Source organism: Siphateles boraxobius, unplaced genomic scaffold (genome assembly GCF_051911475.1).
Source record: "Siphateles boraxobius isolate OS27281-9 unplaced genomic scaffold, OSU_SipBor_1 17, whole genome shotgun sequence".
In the NCBI taxonomy this organism is placed as follows: domain Eukaryota; kingdom Metazoa; phylum Chordata; class Actinopteri; order Cypriniformes; family Leuciscidae; genus Siphateles; species Siphateles boraxobius.
The window spans coordinates 2,716,615-2,734,130 of NW_027508777.1; the positions used below are offsets into that span (position 1 = coordinate 2,716,615).

General features: G+C 40.3%; 1 protein-coding gene across 1 annotated transcript in view; it reads right to left on the minus strand.

The window, feature by feature from the left end:
- The window catches only part of LOC143740177 (putative ribonuclease ZC3H12C), an 82,345-nt gene that overhangs the window by 2,768 nt on the left and 62,061 nt on the right, over positions 1 to 17,516 (minus strand). Inside the window, exons 4-6 of the mRNA XM_077232224.1 lie at positions 8,476 to 8,615; positions 8,057 to 8,291; positions 7,833 to 7,939 (exon numbers count right to left, since the gene is read on the minus strand). Of these exons, the coding sequence (XP_077088339.1) occupies positions 7,833 to 7,939; positions 8,057 to 8,291; positions 8,476 to 8,615 (482 nt within the window). The remainder of the gene's footprint in view (positions 1 to 7,832; positions 7,940 to 8,056; positions 8,292 to 8,475; positions 8,616 to 17,516) is intronic.

The following is a 17,516-nucleotide window of genomic DNA, read 5'->3' on the forward strand; positions in this document are numbered from 1 at the left end:
AAGAAAGATTAGTTTGAAAAAAAAGACAAGTAAAAAAGAAAGAAAGGAAAGTAAAAAAGAAAGAATGGTTAGAAAGGAAGAAAAGTAAAAAAGGAAGAAAAGTAAAAAAAAATAGTTAGAAAAAGAAAGAAATAAAGGTTAGAAAGGAAGAAAAGTAAAAAAGAAAGATAGATTAGTTAGAAAGAAAGAAAAGATTAGTTTGAAAAAAGAAAAAAACGAAGTTAAAAAGAAAGAAAAGTAAAAAAGAAAGAAAGAAAGAGAAAGAAAGTAAAAAAGAAACAATAGTTAGAAAGGAAGAAAAGTAAAAAAGAAAGAAAGAAAGAAAGAAAAGTAAAAAAGAAAGATACATTAGTTAGAAAGAAAGATTAGTTCCCTTTCAAGGGAACTCGAGCTGCGTTGAGACGCGGAGTGGGAACGCTCTGCTTGATTGCGTCGTGAAGCACGTGTATAATCAGTCAAATGGAAGAGCTAGACGTCATAGGCGGGTGACGTCATAGACCAGGAAGCCTTAAAGCACACCTGAAAACAGACCGCGACAGCTTCTGTGCCTTCAGCAAGCGATCTGTGTATTCTGTTCATATTTATTGTTGTCTGTCAAGTTGCAATATATATATATATATATATATATATATATATATATATATATATATATATTATGGCGAAAGAGAGCAAGCAGCTTCACGTTGTTCCCTGCCCACGTTATATCACGGGTGGGGACACACACATCAGCTTTCTGGTACTATTTGGGAGTGGAGCATCCCAAAAAAGCAGTCAGTTCTCGAGTGGGCTGACTGTGAGCATTGCGAGAAGCTGTCCGTGAGGACGCTCGGCTCCGCTCCCGCCGGGCGTTCTTCGAGGAGGACGGTTCGGTTCGCGCTCCCCACGTGGGTCCCGCTGTTGCCGATGCACGGCGGCGACTCGCATTTTGGGGTTCGCAAACGGATCTGACAGTGGGGGTTGGGACGCGCCCGCCCTATCTCAGCTTTCATCTGCCAGATCCAGTGCTGGCGATTCCAGTTCCGAGGAATTGGTATCGTTAGTGTTTTGTTTAAAAAAACAAAAGAGAACAAAACAAATAAAGATATTAAGAAAAAGACGGATGTTTGAGTTTTCAATAAATGACTAAATAAGTCAGCTCATAACTCTGTTGAATAAAGAGGAGCTTTAAAAGGAGGTTTATCTAGTGCTGTTGCTAGTTAAATATTTTCTGGCCAGCTGAACATTATGAGAGTGTAAAAGAGAGTTTATTAGATAAAATATATATAAAAACAGAAAAACTCTGTATCGCAGCCTCCTTGTCGGGGACTGCCATTTTTCCCTATCTCCACACCACACTGAGGTGTCGAGATCGTGGAATAAGCCGGTTTCTATTTTATGTGTTTAATGCCCAAACGTCTAACTATAGTAATGCTATGGGTATTAAGTATTATGGTATGACAGTTCCTCGGGTTAAAGAGATGCTTGCTAGCTTTCTCTCTCCAGAGTCGGCGTCATCATTTTTAACCCCGACGTTACCCACCAGCCATTTTAAATAAATAAAGAAAAATTTTATTAGGCAGCGCTGGTGGGTGAATTATAAAGACATGGATGAATGTGAGGTTGTCAGCACTGACGCTATTCGAGAATTGCGTCGTTCAAAAACAGATAAACTATACTGGGGAGGGACGGTTTGGAGAAATTGTTTCTCCTCTGCGTCCTCTGTGTTTTTTTTCCTCTCAAAATGCCAGAAAGCATTTTTTATTATCCATCCTGTGTTTTTAAAATTCGTTAAATGAAGGACGTTTTACTATTAACACAGCCCTATGTCAGATTCTTCTAACATATATTTGATATTCTTTTTAGAATAAGTGATTCATTTTGCTATTATTGGTCCTGTGACAGGACTCCTGTCTATTCATTGTCAACTATTTTCTATAAGGATGTTTGTATTGGATAACGTTTATTCAGCTAATGCGTGTCCTGTTTAAAATGTGCAATGTTCAAATGCAAAGACAGCACGGCACAAATAAAAGCCCTTTTTTCTTTTCTTTTTATCAAGTAGGCTTTCATATTTGGATATTGGAATAACAAATTAAGTAGAACTATCTTAAATGTACAAATGTTTTTTTTTTTTACTGTTTTCTAGGGGTTTCTTAATTTTAGACTAGTTGACCAGCACACATTATTTTGCAATGCAATATTAATCATGAAAAAAATACATTGCAGTGCAGTGCAAGTGAAATTTAGGATTTGGGTCGAATTCAAAAAACTAAAAAGAGTTGAAGATAGGCATGAAGATAGGCATGTGTTTGTGTGTGTCTTGCATTCTCAAAAAATAATGACAAAAATATATGACAACAATATAAGAAGACTAGAAGTATCAGAGAACACTTTGTGTCAGAAATTAGCGGAGGATAAACTCGCCCTTACGCATCTGTCCCAGGGAAAAAAGTTCAGGCTCAGGCTTTTTTTCTACTATCACCCCTGGGGGCGACTCTCTGAGGAGGGTCGCAGCACGGCCAGTTCGGTTGTTTTCCTGCTGGTGGCCACGGAGTGATATATATATATATATATATATATATATATACGTTTTTCTCATTTAAAAATAAAGAAAAATAAGATAAAATTATGTCTGTCTTCTGGACGCTTCGCTTTAAAAAAAACTAAGAAATAAACCATTCAGCGGCGTTCCAGAGGTTTCTTCCTCACCAATCTAATGTTCCTGAGACTGCTGGGTTTTGAGAAATCGTTTCTCCTCGGCGCCCTCTGGGGTGCGACTCTCTGAGGAGGGTCGCAGCGCTGCCAGTTTGGTTGTTCCCTGCCGGTTCGCCGTTCAGGGCACCGAGGTGTCAGCGTCCCCATACGATCCTCCGAGGAGGGTCGTAGAACAGTCAGTTCGGTTCTTCCCTGCCGGTTCGCCGCTTGTTCAACCAAATCCAGATGCCAGTATTGAGAGACTGGTTCCCCATGTAGAATTTCTGTCAGCATGGAAACTATTGCCACATATTTCTCGGTGGGTCCTGCTCACTATAGAAAAGGGTTCAGAATTCGGTTCTTGTCCGCCCAGATTTCTAGGTGTGCTCCCCATTGTGGTGGACCCCGAGCAGGCTTTGGTTATGGAGCAGGAAGTACTGACACTTCTGCAAAAGGAGCTGTAGAAGGGGTTCCTCCTCCCGGCAGACAGTCAGGGTTTTACTGCCATTACTTCATTGTTCCAAAAGAGGATGAGGGGTTGCGTCCTACTCTAGACCTGCGTCAATTAAACAGCAGGTTTCAGAATCTTAAGTTCAAAGTATGCAAAAAATGCTTACGCTAAATATGATTGTGTCACAGGCTCAGTCCGAGGACTGGTTTGTCACAATAGACTTAAAGGACGCTTATTTATCTATCCATCCTCATCACAGGAGATTCCTGAGGTTTGCTTTCAGGGGCGAAGCATACCAGTATCGGGTTCTTCCTTTCGGCCTAGGTTCTCACCCCGCACCTTTTACAATATGCGTGGATGCAGCTCTGGCTCCTCTGAGATTCCAGGGCATTTGCCTATTAAATTATATCGACGATTGGTTGATTTTAGCTCAGTCCAAGCTTTTGGCAGTTCAACATCGAGATATCGTTGTGTCCCACATAAGGGGGTTGGGGTTGTGGCTCAACACCAAAAAGAGTGTACTCCTCCCAGCTCAGAGGACCACTTTTCTAGGTGTATTATGGGATTCGACAACAATGCAAGCACGTCTGTCTCCCGCACGTATTTCTGCGATTCTCACAGCCGTAAAGATTGTAAAATTAGGTCAGTCACTCACTGCAAAACAGTCTCTGAGACTGTTGGGGCTCATGGTAGTTGCGTCCAACGTAGTTACTTTTGGCCTTCTGTACATGAGACCCCTGCAGTGGTGGCTCAGGACCAAGGGGCCTTCGTGCCTCGGTCATGTGGAAGAAACCTTGGTTCCTCGCCCAGTGCCCAGTGCTGGAGGCTTCTTGTCGACGCGTCAAGCTATCGACGGATGCTTCCCTCACAGGATGAGGGGCGGTCATGAGTGGCCGCTCGGTGAAAGGTCTTTGGCTGGGGCTCATGGCAGTTGCTTCCAACGTAGTTACTTTTGGCCTTCTGTACATGAGACCCCTGCTGTGGTGGCTCAGGACCAAGGGGTTTTCTCCGAGGGGAAATCCGTTTTCGCATGATCAAGGCTATGCCTTCGTGCCTCGGTCTTGTGGAAGAACCTTGGTTCCTCGCCCAGGCCCAGTGTTGGGGGCTTCTTGTCGACGCATAATGCTATCGACGGATGCTTCCCTCACAAGTCGGGGGCAATCATGAGTGGTTGCTCGGCGAAGGGTCCGGACAACACACTGATGGTCTCATATATCAGATCAGATATCCTGTTGAGGCAGGGGCTGTGCCCGGGCAATGGAGACTTCACCCCGAGGTGGTAGAGCTTCTTAGGGAGAACTTCGGTCAAACTACAAGTCGACCTTTCGCATCGCTTGTACAATGCATTGCCCTTGCGGTTCTCCCTCACGCATCCATGAGACCGCTTGGACTGGATGTGATGTAATAGGTGTGGTTGCCGCTACACCTATACGCTTTTCCCGATATCTTTGCTCCTGGGAGCTCTGGAGTTGTGGATACTGTAGGCTCAGCCTCTGAAGGGGCCCAGCTCATAGATTCAGGTCTCTCGACCGAGGTCGTGGAGACCATACTCCAGTCTATAGCTTCCTCCACGAGAAGACTAAATATGCTGTTCTCTGCCTGGTGCAGAGAACGCCTTCTGAATCTTGTTTCTGCCCCGTGAGTACAGTACTTGATTTCTGTATGAATGTTTCTTTACTGGGTTATCTCTGAGGAGAGATCCTTAATTTCGTCTTCTCCTTGGTACATGAGGCTGATGCCTTCACGTACTTGGATTTGCACCTGCTATGGTGATACTAATTCTTCACCCCAGGTCGGGTTGTATTTGTAGGTCCCTACTAAATGTGCGTGCCATTTGTGCAGCAGGCCTTCTGTCCTCCACCTTTAATACTCCAGATCAGGAAAAACTTAATCTGTTACGCCCTGTCCGGGCTTTGGATGCGTATGTCCACAGAGCTGCTCAATGGCGTATATCAGAACAATTATTTGTCTGCTTCGGGTCACCTAAGATAGGTTGCCCGGCATTTAAACAGATGATGAGCAAGTGGGTAGTTGAGGCTATCTCACTTGCTTATGAAGCGGCCGGACAGCCTTCACCTACGGCTGTTCAGGCCCATTCTACAGGAGTATGGCTGCCTCTAAGCTTTAATTTCAGGTGTTCCCCTTCAGGACATTTGTAATGCGGCAGGCTGGTCCTCACCACATACATTGTCAGATTTTATGACTTACACCTCTCCACTCCTGGGGCTAGGTTGCTTGCTTTTTAGTGTGCGCAAGGACTTCACACAGAACGGGCATTTGTCTTTATGGCGTAGTGGGTATGGGGTTCCCACCGCGTCTCAACGCAGCTTGAGTTCCCTTGAAAGGGAACGTCTCAGGTTACGTATGTAACCCTGGTTCCCTGAGAGGGAACGAGACCCTGCGTTTTCCTGCCATACTTCCTGCATGCCCTGATCGACTTGCTTCAGGCTTTTTCAGAAGCTGTCGCGGTCTGTTTTCAGGTGTGCTTTATAGCTTCCTGGTCTATGACGTCACCCGCCTATGACATCTAGCTCTTCCATTGGACTGATTATACACGTGCTTCACGACGCAATCACGCAGAGCGTTCCCACCGCATCTCAACGCAGCATCTCGTTCCCTCTCAGGGAACCAGGGTTACATACGTAACTTGAGACGTTTGAAAAAAGAAAGAAACGAAAAGTTAAAATGAAAAAGTAAAAAAGAAAGAAAGAAAAAAGAAAGAAAGTAAAAAAGAAAGAATAGTTAGAAAGAAAGAAAAGTAAAAAAGAAAGAAAGGAAAAAAGAAAGAAAGATTAGTTAGAAAGAAAGAAAGAGATTAGCAAGAAAGAAAGATTAGTTAGAAATAAAGAAAGATTAGAAATTAGAAGTTAGAAGTTAGAAAGAAAATAAAGAAAGATTAGTTTGAAAAAAAGAAAGAAAAGTAAAATGAAAGAATGGTTAGGAAGAAAAGTAAAAAGAAAGAAAGAAAGAAAGATGGATTAGTTAGAAAGTAAGATAGATTATTTAGAAAGACATTAGTTAGAAAGAAAGAAAGATTAGATTGAAAAAAGAAAGAAACGGAAAGTAAAAAAGAAAGGAAAGTAAAAAAGAAAGAAAGAAAGAAATAAAGTAAAAAAAAGAATAGTTAGAAAGGAAGAAAAGTAAAAAAAGAAAGAATAGTTGGAAGAAAGAAAGAAAGAAAGAAAGAAAGAAAGAAAGAAAGAAAGAAAGAAAGAAAGAAAGAAAGAATAGTTAGAAAGAAAGAAAAAATATGGATTAGTTAGAAAGAAAGAAAGATCAGTTTGAAAAAAAAATATCAGTTTGAAAGAAAGAAAGATTAGTTTGAAAAAAGAAAGAAAAGAAAAAATATAAAGAAATAAAAAGATAGATTAGTTAGAAATAAAGATAAATTAGTTAGAAAGAAAAAAAATAGTTAGAAATAAAGAAATATTACTTTAAAAAAGAAAGAAAAGTAAAAAAGAAAGAATAGTCAGAAAGAAAAAGAAAGATTGATTTGTAAGAAAGATTAGTTAAAAAGAAAGAAAGCTTTGTCAGGAAGAAAGATAGATTCGTTAGAAAGAAAGAAAGAAAGAAAGAAAGAAAGAAAGAAAGAAAGAAAGAGAAAGAAAGATTGATTGATTAATAAGAAAGAAATAAAGATTAGTTAAAAAGAAAGAAAGATTAGTTAGAAAGAAAGATAAATTTGGTAGAAAGAGATAGATAGATAGATAAATATAAACAGTTTGAAGATAGATAGATAAAAATATAGTTTGAAGAACTAGGGTGTCTCAAAAACGCGGTTTGAAATCGCTGTTGTTTCTGACGTCATAAACTACCTTAAAAACAATCACGTCAACTTGCCCGCGGTCTTAAGCATATTATTAACCTCAAACTAGCAGTGGAGTCTCGAGAAAAGCCAGGTTATCCCGGTATATTTGTCTGTTGATATGAAAAATTGGGTAGATTTAGCAATATAGCGGGTGTATGATGTATATTACGATGTTATGATGAACTATATGCCTTTCTCCACTGACGTTCTGAGTTGTTCAAAACGTTTCTGGTGATTTTTAGAAGACAGCTGTCTGACTGCTAAGTGAAGCAAGGGTGTAGAGTTGCATTCAAGCTATTTTAAGGCATGAATCATTTTTCGTTCACAGGAAAAAAAAATGTCATTTTGGTGACCAAAGATTAATTTAAAGCATAATATTATTGACTACAGATGGACTTTAAAATAAATTTGCTATAGTGCTCATTTAAGGATGTGCATTTATTAATTGGATTGAGCAAGAACACCTAACTATCTAAAATGCTTGTGTAGTCCAGTTGAGTGATAAAGTTTACCCTCTATAACTTAATGCTGTTGAACTGAATGTATGAAGCAAACTATCTATAACCACACATTAACAGGGACACTGAAATAAGAGCGTATGGTTTATCTGTCAATCCAATGCGCTTCAAAGTTGTAGGCCTATTTGTAACTATAACAAACTGCGCTTTCAGAATCATCATTGGCTGGTAGAAAGAAAAATAGAATAAGATTAGTTGGGAGCATTATAGCAATTTAATTTACTTTATTTTAATTTAATTTAATAATTTAATTGTAGCAATCATCTGATAAGAGTAATGTAATTAATTTGCTTCAAGTGAGTGATAGCTTGGCTATATACATACAGTAAGTAGTTGATAGTTGTTTCATTTCAGGCAGTATCAAATATTGGTCAACACTTACCGTATGGACAGGGCTGTTTCTTATGCTCTGGAATTATGGGTGTTTTTCTTAGGAAATTCTCCAGACTTGGCCCATGACGACCCAATGGATCATCAGGAGGCATAAACCTGGGAGATTTTTTTCCAAGATTAATTTTCAAATTTTTATAAATGGCAAAAAAGCAAACTTAAAATTTAAATCCCACAAATATTTATACCTCAAAATTCCAGGTTCAACAGACTTACTTATCATTTACAAAGGAGTACATCAGAAGGCGTTTATCAACAAACTTCTTCCACTCCGGTTTCTCAACAGCCAAGTCTCTGTAGTTGTCATTGGAAACAATGATGCCATCTGATTCATAAGCCAGCTTAACAATAAACCTGTCGTCATAGCAGACTACTCTGCGGCCCTGGACACGACGAGAGGGTGTGAAAACAAGAATCTTATCCTTTTCCAGCCGTCTCAAAATCTCCTGATCTGTAAGGAAATAATGTAAAAAAAATCTGTTTGATTTATATGATTGACATGGATGCTTGGAAAATAAAATTAAGATACCATCAAATGTATACCTAATAAAACAAAGGAAAAGCTTCACAGACAAGTTTAAATGTCAGCATGTGCTCATTTGATTGTCTAAGGTCAAGCAGGCAAATTTTTTCACCTGTGATAAGAGCATCAGGGCGGGACTGTTCTTTCCTCCAGGCTGGCACAAAAACTGTAATGTCTTGATGGCCACGTTCAAGAAACCAATCAACTGCAAGCTGAATGCCATGACAGGAGAACATCTGTTTATTGCCATGGCTGCAAAAATGAGAAAGAAAGAAGAAAGTAACAATTAAAAATATGTAACTCTATATGTAAATGAAAATAACTATTTTAAAAAGGCACTTTGTTGGTTTGAATTCAAAATTCAGTAAAAAAATGACAAAGAAGATAAATGTTTGAAGATCAGAACCCCTATTTTAACTATTTAAGAGCATGGTCTGAAGACCACGGCGCAAGCATACTTAGAGTGTATCTGAATCCACTTTTGCTAGTTTAACGACAGAAAAAATGGTCTGCGCGTCCGGCACATGGTCTAAAAGGGTTGTCCCTATTCTCTTAATGAGTAATGGGTGTAGTTTGGGCGTAAAGTGCAATAAACCAATCAGAGTCTCATTTCCCATTCTCTTTAAAAGCACCAAAGCAGACCATCTACGGGACAAAGTGTACATGCATTGTGGACCCGACTATGGGCGCATATTACTAATGCGCTCTTTAACTAACCAAACAATATTGTGCCATTGACCAACTAAAACCTAGTCAAAGTTCAGTAGCCTCAAAATAGCAATGCGCCAATAATGCGCCTGAACACACCTTGTTTTCAGACCAGCACGCCCATGGGCACACAAATGGGCGCAAATAAATTTGCTATTTAAACAACGTGGCGCAGGATGTGAAAATTATAACTGTGTCGGGCTGAAACTAGCAAAAAACACTTGCGTCGTACCTGGCGCCGCATTGTGCCAGGTGTATGATAAGGCCCATAGTGTTCCATCAATTCTAGTTGATCAGTTACCAAAAAAGTGTGCCAATATTAAACAGGAAATGTTTGGTTTGTTTTTTTCTTATGAAAGTGATAAAATGCTGTGTTGCAAAAATGAGTTCACCCTCTGATCCAGTAACATCAGTTGAACAAAAATATTTAAATAAGAGGGAGCTATTAGCATAGGAGCTATTAGAAAGGATGCACAGGTGTATCCTATACGGAAGTGTTTCTTGTCGCAAAGTTTAACATTCTGCCAGTGACAATGCTAAGGTGGGGATTGGTGGGGCTATCCACTTGTTAAGTCTGACATCACACATCACAGTTTCCAGGTCCAAACACTAAGGGTGTGACGAGATCTTGTACGACGAGATCTCGCGATATTAAAATGTGACGAGATTTCTTGACAAGTGAAAAGCTGTCTCGTGATATCGCCATGATGCAGTGTCAGGGTGAAATTAGCATAGAATATGCCACTGGTAGATTTTCATTACACCACCTCCACTGTTGTTTTGCTTTTTTATAGATATAAAAAAATATTTAATTCAGTTGGATCACAGTCGCTTCAATTGTAAACTAATGTGTAGTGAATTAGCTCTATGAAATATTAATAACCAATCATAACTTGTTATAATTGATTATGAATATTTGTGTCAGTTAATCGGATTAACTTGATGTAGCTACATTAACATTACAACCAATTACTCAGTTCATCCTGTGAACCCTCAATAAGGTTATTAATTAATTAATAGAAATGTACATTTCCGGGGCATGGGAAATGTCTTTCTTACTAAGTACTACTAACAGCAATTAGTCAAGATCGATATGATTATTGACTTCCAGCCAGTAAGAATTTGTTTCTTTGGAGGGAGATTTTACGACTCTTTGTGTTCAGGCAAGGCATTTAAATCTGTAATTTCATTGGGTGTTTAAGAAAAATAATCTTCAAGATTCTTATAATACCCATGCGTCACAAAGTTAGCAAAATGTAATGTAAATTAACAAATGGGGAACGAAGATTTGAGTTTACAGAGACCAAATATGCCATACATATGACCCTGGTTAACCATAGTAGGCAAAGTCTGAAACATTAACCCATTAGAGTTTATAAGAAAACAATAGGTCAAACAACATAAAAAGGAAAATCATGAGATGGGAAAATTAGATACATGTTTATTCATTTCTCAAGTGGTTATACAGTATATATAGAATATATAGGATTAACAGGGCTTAAATCTCCTTCTCAGTAAAATTTAAGAAAGAGTCACAGCTCATAGGAATTTCCTTTTGGGGTCGTAAAAAGGTTCTTATCAATGTAACAGGACCCCGAGTTTTGCCAGTGGTGCTAGCTTCATTGGGAGGTTAGTTTCGGCGGAAGTTACACTGATCTTTGTTGGAAGAGTGAGTTTGCCGGACTATTCATTGGATAAAATTAATAATTTGTGTGTGTGTGAATGATCCAGACGCTACAACTCCCCCCTTTCGAACGTTGCTGTCAGTGCTGTAGACAACAACGAGCGACGTCAAGGTGCAGAACGATCTGACACCCTTCCGGTTTGTGTCTCTTGAGTGGTGGTTGTTCCACGGTGGGTGATGTAGACAATAGCCACATCCAGGTCTCTGCAGCAGGTGCCGAGGCAGCAGGTGCCTTGACAGCGTGTCACCTGTCGCTTGAGGCAGGTGGTTGCTTGTGACTGCAGGGAGTGGTGGTGTTGTGTAGCGTGGAGAGAGTTTCAGACTGACCTAGTACTGGTAGCAAAAAGGGCAGCAGGTGGTTGTTCGCCCTTGGTTCTGCACCCAGTCACCAGGCGTCTGAAGTCTGCAGTGTTACTCTGCTCTGGCGGCAGTGCTGACTTGAGCTTGCCTGAGTTGTGTTGGGTAATTCCAGTATTCATCAGTTCTGTTCAAGGAGCTCTTGTGCTAGTGCTAGCAGCTCTTGTAACTCAGAAGCAGGCATATCCAGCTGTCTTTGTGCAGCCTCTTTTTGAAAGATGTGGAGGAGGATGTTGTTGTAGACTGCTGTAAGACGTCCTGTGGTGTTTACTGGGCGAGGATGTTCTTTTCCATGGCTCCTCCCAGCGGTTGGTCTTGTGTCTGGGTCTATGGCTATGGTGACGGTTCTGCCCTCTGCTGGCTAGGAGCTCTTTGTTGAAGGCTCTTGCATTGTGGCAATGCTGGGTGCCTTCTGGTGCCAGCTTTGGATTCTGGATTTTGCCGTTCAGTATCACTGGGGTCTTACAAACCCTTTTTGAGGAGGCCTTATGTTTGTTAAAGGCCTTCTGTGTCAGGTCACGCAGTTGTTGGATAGGCATCGTGTGGGGGCAGGCCATAATGCCTAAATGGTGACTTACAATTGGATGGAGGTTTCGGAGGAAAAGGCTCTTGAAGCTGGTGTCCTCCTCCATTCCAGGTTCGTTGCGAGCTCCGAAGTAAGCTCGTCTGAGTCTGTGATAGTAAACATAGTAAACATTTCGTGCCGACCCTGCTTGATGTCTAGGGCAGCAATCAGTCCGTTTTTAGACTGCTGGTAGCTAGACTGGATGTTTTCTGCCTGCCGAGCCAGAAAGCATCGCAACTCTGGGCAGAATGTGATCCAGATCAGATAGAGTCTATCTTGATGGTTCACACTCATCAAAGACTGCTGGTGAAAGTCAATGTCTCGCAGGTAAGCATGGATGTCGTGGTCTCCTGCAAGCTCTGGAGTAAATGCGGGGATATGTCTGGCCGATATGTCAACCGAATTGTTGAGGTCTTTGAGTGTCACTACACGTGTAGTTTCAAGATTCGTCTGAATCAATCCTTTTCATTCCCCGGCTGCAGAAGCTTTAAGGAAATTGTCCGATGACGTGTTAAGCAGAGGGGTTTGTCTCCCCCCTTTGTAACTCTTTGCTTGGCTGGGGGAGGTTTCTCTGCTAATTGCAAGTGAGGGAGTCAGATATATTTCCTGCTGTGGTTCTTTTTGCAGCAGGTAAGAGTGTCTCAGTTCACGTTGGACCATGTCAAGTTCATCTTTGGTGTTGTCCAGCTGCTGGGTCAGCGCTTCAATTCCAGCTCAGTCAATAGTTCAATTGTCAGATATTTGTGAGTCGTCTGTCATTAGTTCTTTTCCCTCGTTTTCCAGTTGCTTTTGGTTCTGGTGCTGAAGGTCGTCAGCAGCCATGGATAAAAGGGTGTTCCTCAAAACACCTAGCCAGTCCTTTTGGCCTGCCATCTGGGCAGTTAGGCTGAGCATCTGCAACATTTCGGCACACTTGTGGTGAGAGTAAGGGCAAGAGACTAATGCAAGATCAAACAGAATTTGGAGCTAAAGGCAAAGTGAGACAGCAAGGTGTATAATGTGTTACTAGTGAAAAGTGAAATGTGTTACTACATGCGCAGTAAAAGAAACATAACTCAGGGCTGCCAACTCTCATGCATTCAGCGTGAGACTCACGCAATTGAACCAATTCTCACGCTCTCACGCCAACCCTTGATTCCTCACGCTGAAGTGTCAACCCGGTCGGTCAAATGCCTGAAAGATGAGTTTATCTATATATCTACCTGTTGAGCCACTTGTGATCGACTAGTTATACCGCAAATTAGTTAAAATATCCCGTAATCCAGAGCGACCGTGCATGCGAGACAGATATTGTGCTCCAAACCGCACGCGCACGGCAGAGAGGTAAGAGAGTGAGAGACCTTGCGTTTGCAGACAGCATCTCACCCACCCACCCCCCCAGAAAAAAAGGGAGTTAGCACTGCTTTTTACCCGGGCTATGAAACCCTGCTCCGGATGGGCATTGCACTGCTGAACGTGTACTGTGTGAAACCATGCCATATTATTACTATCTTAGCTGCAAATAGCAGAATGCTCAGATTTGCGTGGATCTGAGTGGCTTTGTTCAAAGAGCGTAAACTAGATTTAATAAATTACTTAAGATGGTTCTTATGGTCAAATTATTTATCAGAACTTACTGATAGCATCCAACAGGCTCAATCTCTGAACAAATAAAGAAGAGAAAGAAAGAGGAAGAGGAGAGCTTTCCGATTAGATTGGGTCTATTAGTGGTGCTCAAAATTATGCCATAATAATCGTCTAGATTACTTTTGTAGCTGGCTCATAAAATTGAAGCAACTGTTGAAAATTAACCAAATCAAGAAGGAAAGTTGTCTAGTTACTTGTAAACGTCTGCTCTGCTCGTCCAGCACGACCTACAAAGTCACACACTGATCACGTGACAAGAGTAAGGCGAATTCAAGTGAGAGTGAAAGTAAAACACAAGCTCCTCAAAGCGCACAAATTAGGTAGCCTGTCTCCCAATATTAAATCTATCTGAGGCTGGGCTGTGTAGTTGTAAACACCTCTTAACTCTGGTCTCTGTTTTGGTCTCTGTTTGCACTTTGAATATTGAGAGAGAACTTTGATTATGGTTGCAGTTATTGTTTGCACTTAAGACTAATAAAAAAATATATATATATATATATATATATATTTTGTTATTTATACTGTTTTTATTTCCATGTTCAATTTGTCAATTTTTTTTTCTGTTGTTATCTCGGGACGCTAGTCCCGAGGTAAATAGCGTTCGTCAGCTCCAGTTTGTATCCAGCCTCTCACGGAGACTTTAGATGCCCCAACACCTGTGAAGAGACGACTCGACGCCTGTGAACAGACGACTCAAAGCCGGCGATATGTTATGCCATAAATTAATACATGATTAACTAACTGTATTTTTCTATGTACATTTCCAAAATGCACTTTCTGTAAAGCTGCTTTGAGACAATGTGTATTGTGAAAAGCGCTATACAAATAAATTTGAATTGAATTGAATTGAATTGAATTGAATTGAATTGAAAGGGGTACGATTAGGAGGTCACACACAGCCTCAATCAGAAGTTCTGGAAGATCATAATTCATGTACAGTAAGGTCTGAAGAGACTGAAAATGTGAAATCATACAGGAGAGAAGCCAGTCAGTGTTACAGTTACAAATCTTTCACAGTGCTTGTATATTGTTGACTTTCAATGTATATGATAATTCATACTCAGAAAGTAGAACTGAAATTACATTAATAACAAGATTATTAGTTAAAACATTTTTAAAATGCAACTGCAGACTATTTTCCCAGTCAGGAATTTTGTCATTGAGTATTTCTTTAAAACACTGTGCAAAAATCTCTATCCCAAACACTCTATAAGACTTATCACAATGTGCTTAATTGTGCTAAAAGTGTTGTCGCAGTTCTAAACCCCGCTTTTAACCCCAGATAAAGGAAACTTTCACCCTAGTAATTTAGAAACGGGGTTAGCAGCAGCCATGTCCAGCACGGGGCCGGCGCTAGCCATTTGGGTGCCCTAAGCACAAATGCTTGGTGGTGCCCCCCAGCCCACCCCCCACCCAAACTCCCCACTCCCCACTCCCCACTCCCCACTCCCCCACTCCCCACTCACCCACTCACCCGAGGAATAACAACCATTTAGAATTTCTTAGTTAGGTTCTTAGTTAGGTTTATATAGGCCTATGTGTCACTGGAACATTTAAAATTCAAAACTCTATTTTACCTTTAAAAGAAGTCCGATGAGGCACAATATAATAATTCTGTACATAATTTGTAGGGCTGGGAAAAGATTGATCACAATTAATCGCATCCAAAATAAAAGTTTGTGTCTACATGAATGATTTATGTGTGAGTACTGTGTATAATTATTTTGTATATATATAAATACACATTTGCTTGTATGTATTTATGAAATATTTGTTATTTATATATAAAATATTTAAATGTAAATATAATATAAATTATATATAAATATATACAGTATATACATGCAAATATTTCTTTAATATATACGTGCATATGTGTGTGTATTTATATATACAAAATAATTATACACCGTACACACACATATATCATGTAGACATGTAGTTTTTATTTTTTTCCTAATTGCAGTTTCACCAACAGATGTCGCCCTTGGGCCTTGGCCAATGAACCTCTTGAAAATGAACGCATTATTCACATAGAACAACAACGAAAAAGCGTATCTAAGCGGTCTTCCTTTTCTTCTCAAACAAACTAACTGTATCTTAAACAGCCCAAGTTTCAAAATTTCCCGGGGGAGAAAATCCGGACCCCCATTAAAATAAAAGATTCAACATGCAGGGCTAAAAAAGCCTTCCCCGGATTATTTGCACTACTAGCGACGCCCCCCTGGACATGCATACACGACGCAAGGGCGCCCGTGCTACAAAACTAACATTTTTATTTAAAACATTGTCTTACCTGCAAGCGACGCGCGAGTATCATCCCGCTGTCTCTGCTTTTTCCTTTTTCCGCCCCCGACTCTTGTTGCCTTTTCGAGGCCATGTCTGAGGTCGGTGTCTGCCAAATTTGACATTGATTGAGGCATGAACAGACCACTGGGAGTTGGGGAAGGGGGGGCACCAGAGGGAGACTGGCACAGGAGATTCACCTTTTTCTCGACTAATTTGGTCTAGGCCTATATTACTTTTGTATTGCTTTTGTATATTAACATGCTTTAGACATTTTATTTATTATTTATACTAGTAGCCTATTGTGATGATTATTCACGACCCAGATTTTTTGGTGCCCCCCCAAGCACTTGGTGCCCTACGCGCAGTGCGTGGTGTGCGTGTGCGAAGCGCCGGCCCTGGTCCAACACTTCAGAGACCTTGTACCGAAAGAGGTTAAAAAAAATTAACTTCAGCCTTGTGATGTTGTTAACTCAATAACTACAACTGTTATAGGACAATAAACTCTTTATTGTTCCATCAATCCAACACAGCCACGCTCCCTCTCATAGGACGCCAGACTGAACAACTAAAAATAAAAATGCGCTAACCCATGAAAGGTGCTCCTCACATGTGCAGTAAAAGAAACATAACTTAACAATGTTAACTTGAGGACCTAATCCTCAGAGCAAAAAAAAAAAGGGAGTTAGCACTCCTTTTTACCAGGGGTTATGAAACCCTGCTCCGGATGGGCATTGCAGTGCTGAACGTGTACTGTGTGAAACCATGCCATATTAGAACGCTATGACTAGATGCTAAGCAACCGTCAAGCCATTGCATGCCTCATATTCACATGCTTTGGACAGTCATGGAATACTGTGCATATAACAGTTGTATATAATAGTTGTTTTAGTGTTTGAGTGAAAAAAATGTCGCTCAAATGTCGCTGTAGTGTATTTAATGTTAAAAAATATATAAAAAAACTTTTTTGGATAAATTAGTTTGAAATTCCCTATGGTATATAGATTGTTTATTAAGGTATTTATGACAATCTGTTACATATATCTAAAAATAAAATAAAAGTAGAGCACCAGTGTCCCCTCCTGTCTAATGTCTGTAGTGCTGGCAAACATAATAAGAGAAAGGAGGCTCAAAGTGAGTCAGACTCGAAGCTAGTGTTATGTCTTACTGCGACAGAGGAGAAAGGTTTGCTACATTTCAAATGGGTCTTTGTGGACTAGCTCAAACAAAAGATCAACACCATCGGATGCTAGGACAACTGACATACACCTTAAATATGGGAAGGACAGGACATCTCTTTGGTACACAAGCAGTTTCTGCCCTGCACCCATCTTGAGACTTATCCTTATAAGGTTTAAGCCAACCACCATAAAATTCTTTAGGACTTTTTGATGCAAAAGCAGTGGCTGAAACAAAAGGAAGCCACAATGATCCACCCAAATCCATTCATAACTATGTTTGGAAACCTTAAAACTGATGCAAACTACAACAGCGTTTCATACCTATTCAGATAAATAAATACTCTTAGTGACAGCTCTTTGTAGTGCAACATTTTACACAAATTTAGCTGTTAATGTAATGAATGCATGCATTACAGTTCCCATCATGTTTTGGACTCTATTTGTTTAAAACATTACCAAAGGTAGTGGTTTGGAAAGTGAGAAATGCATTTATAAAATTTTAAAGACACTGCTCTAACTGTGTGCTTTAGATTGTGCAAATGTGTTCCCTGTGACCCCTCTGATGCCAGCAGCCAATCACAGCACTTGAATGGTGAAGTGCCTAATTGCAATCTCCTCCTTATCGGAAAGGGATAAATGTAGCCTTTCAACAGACTCTCCATGTTTTGAACCTCGGCCCATAACAGTGAAAAGTCAGCAACAGACACATTCAGTCTCCCATCTAGTCTTAGTTCAGCGAGACATTA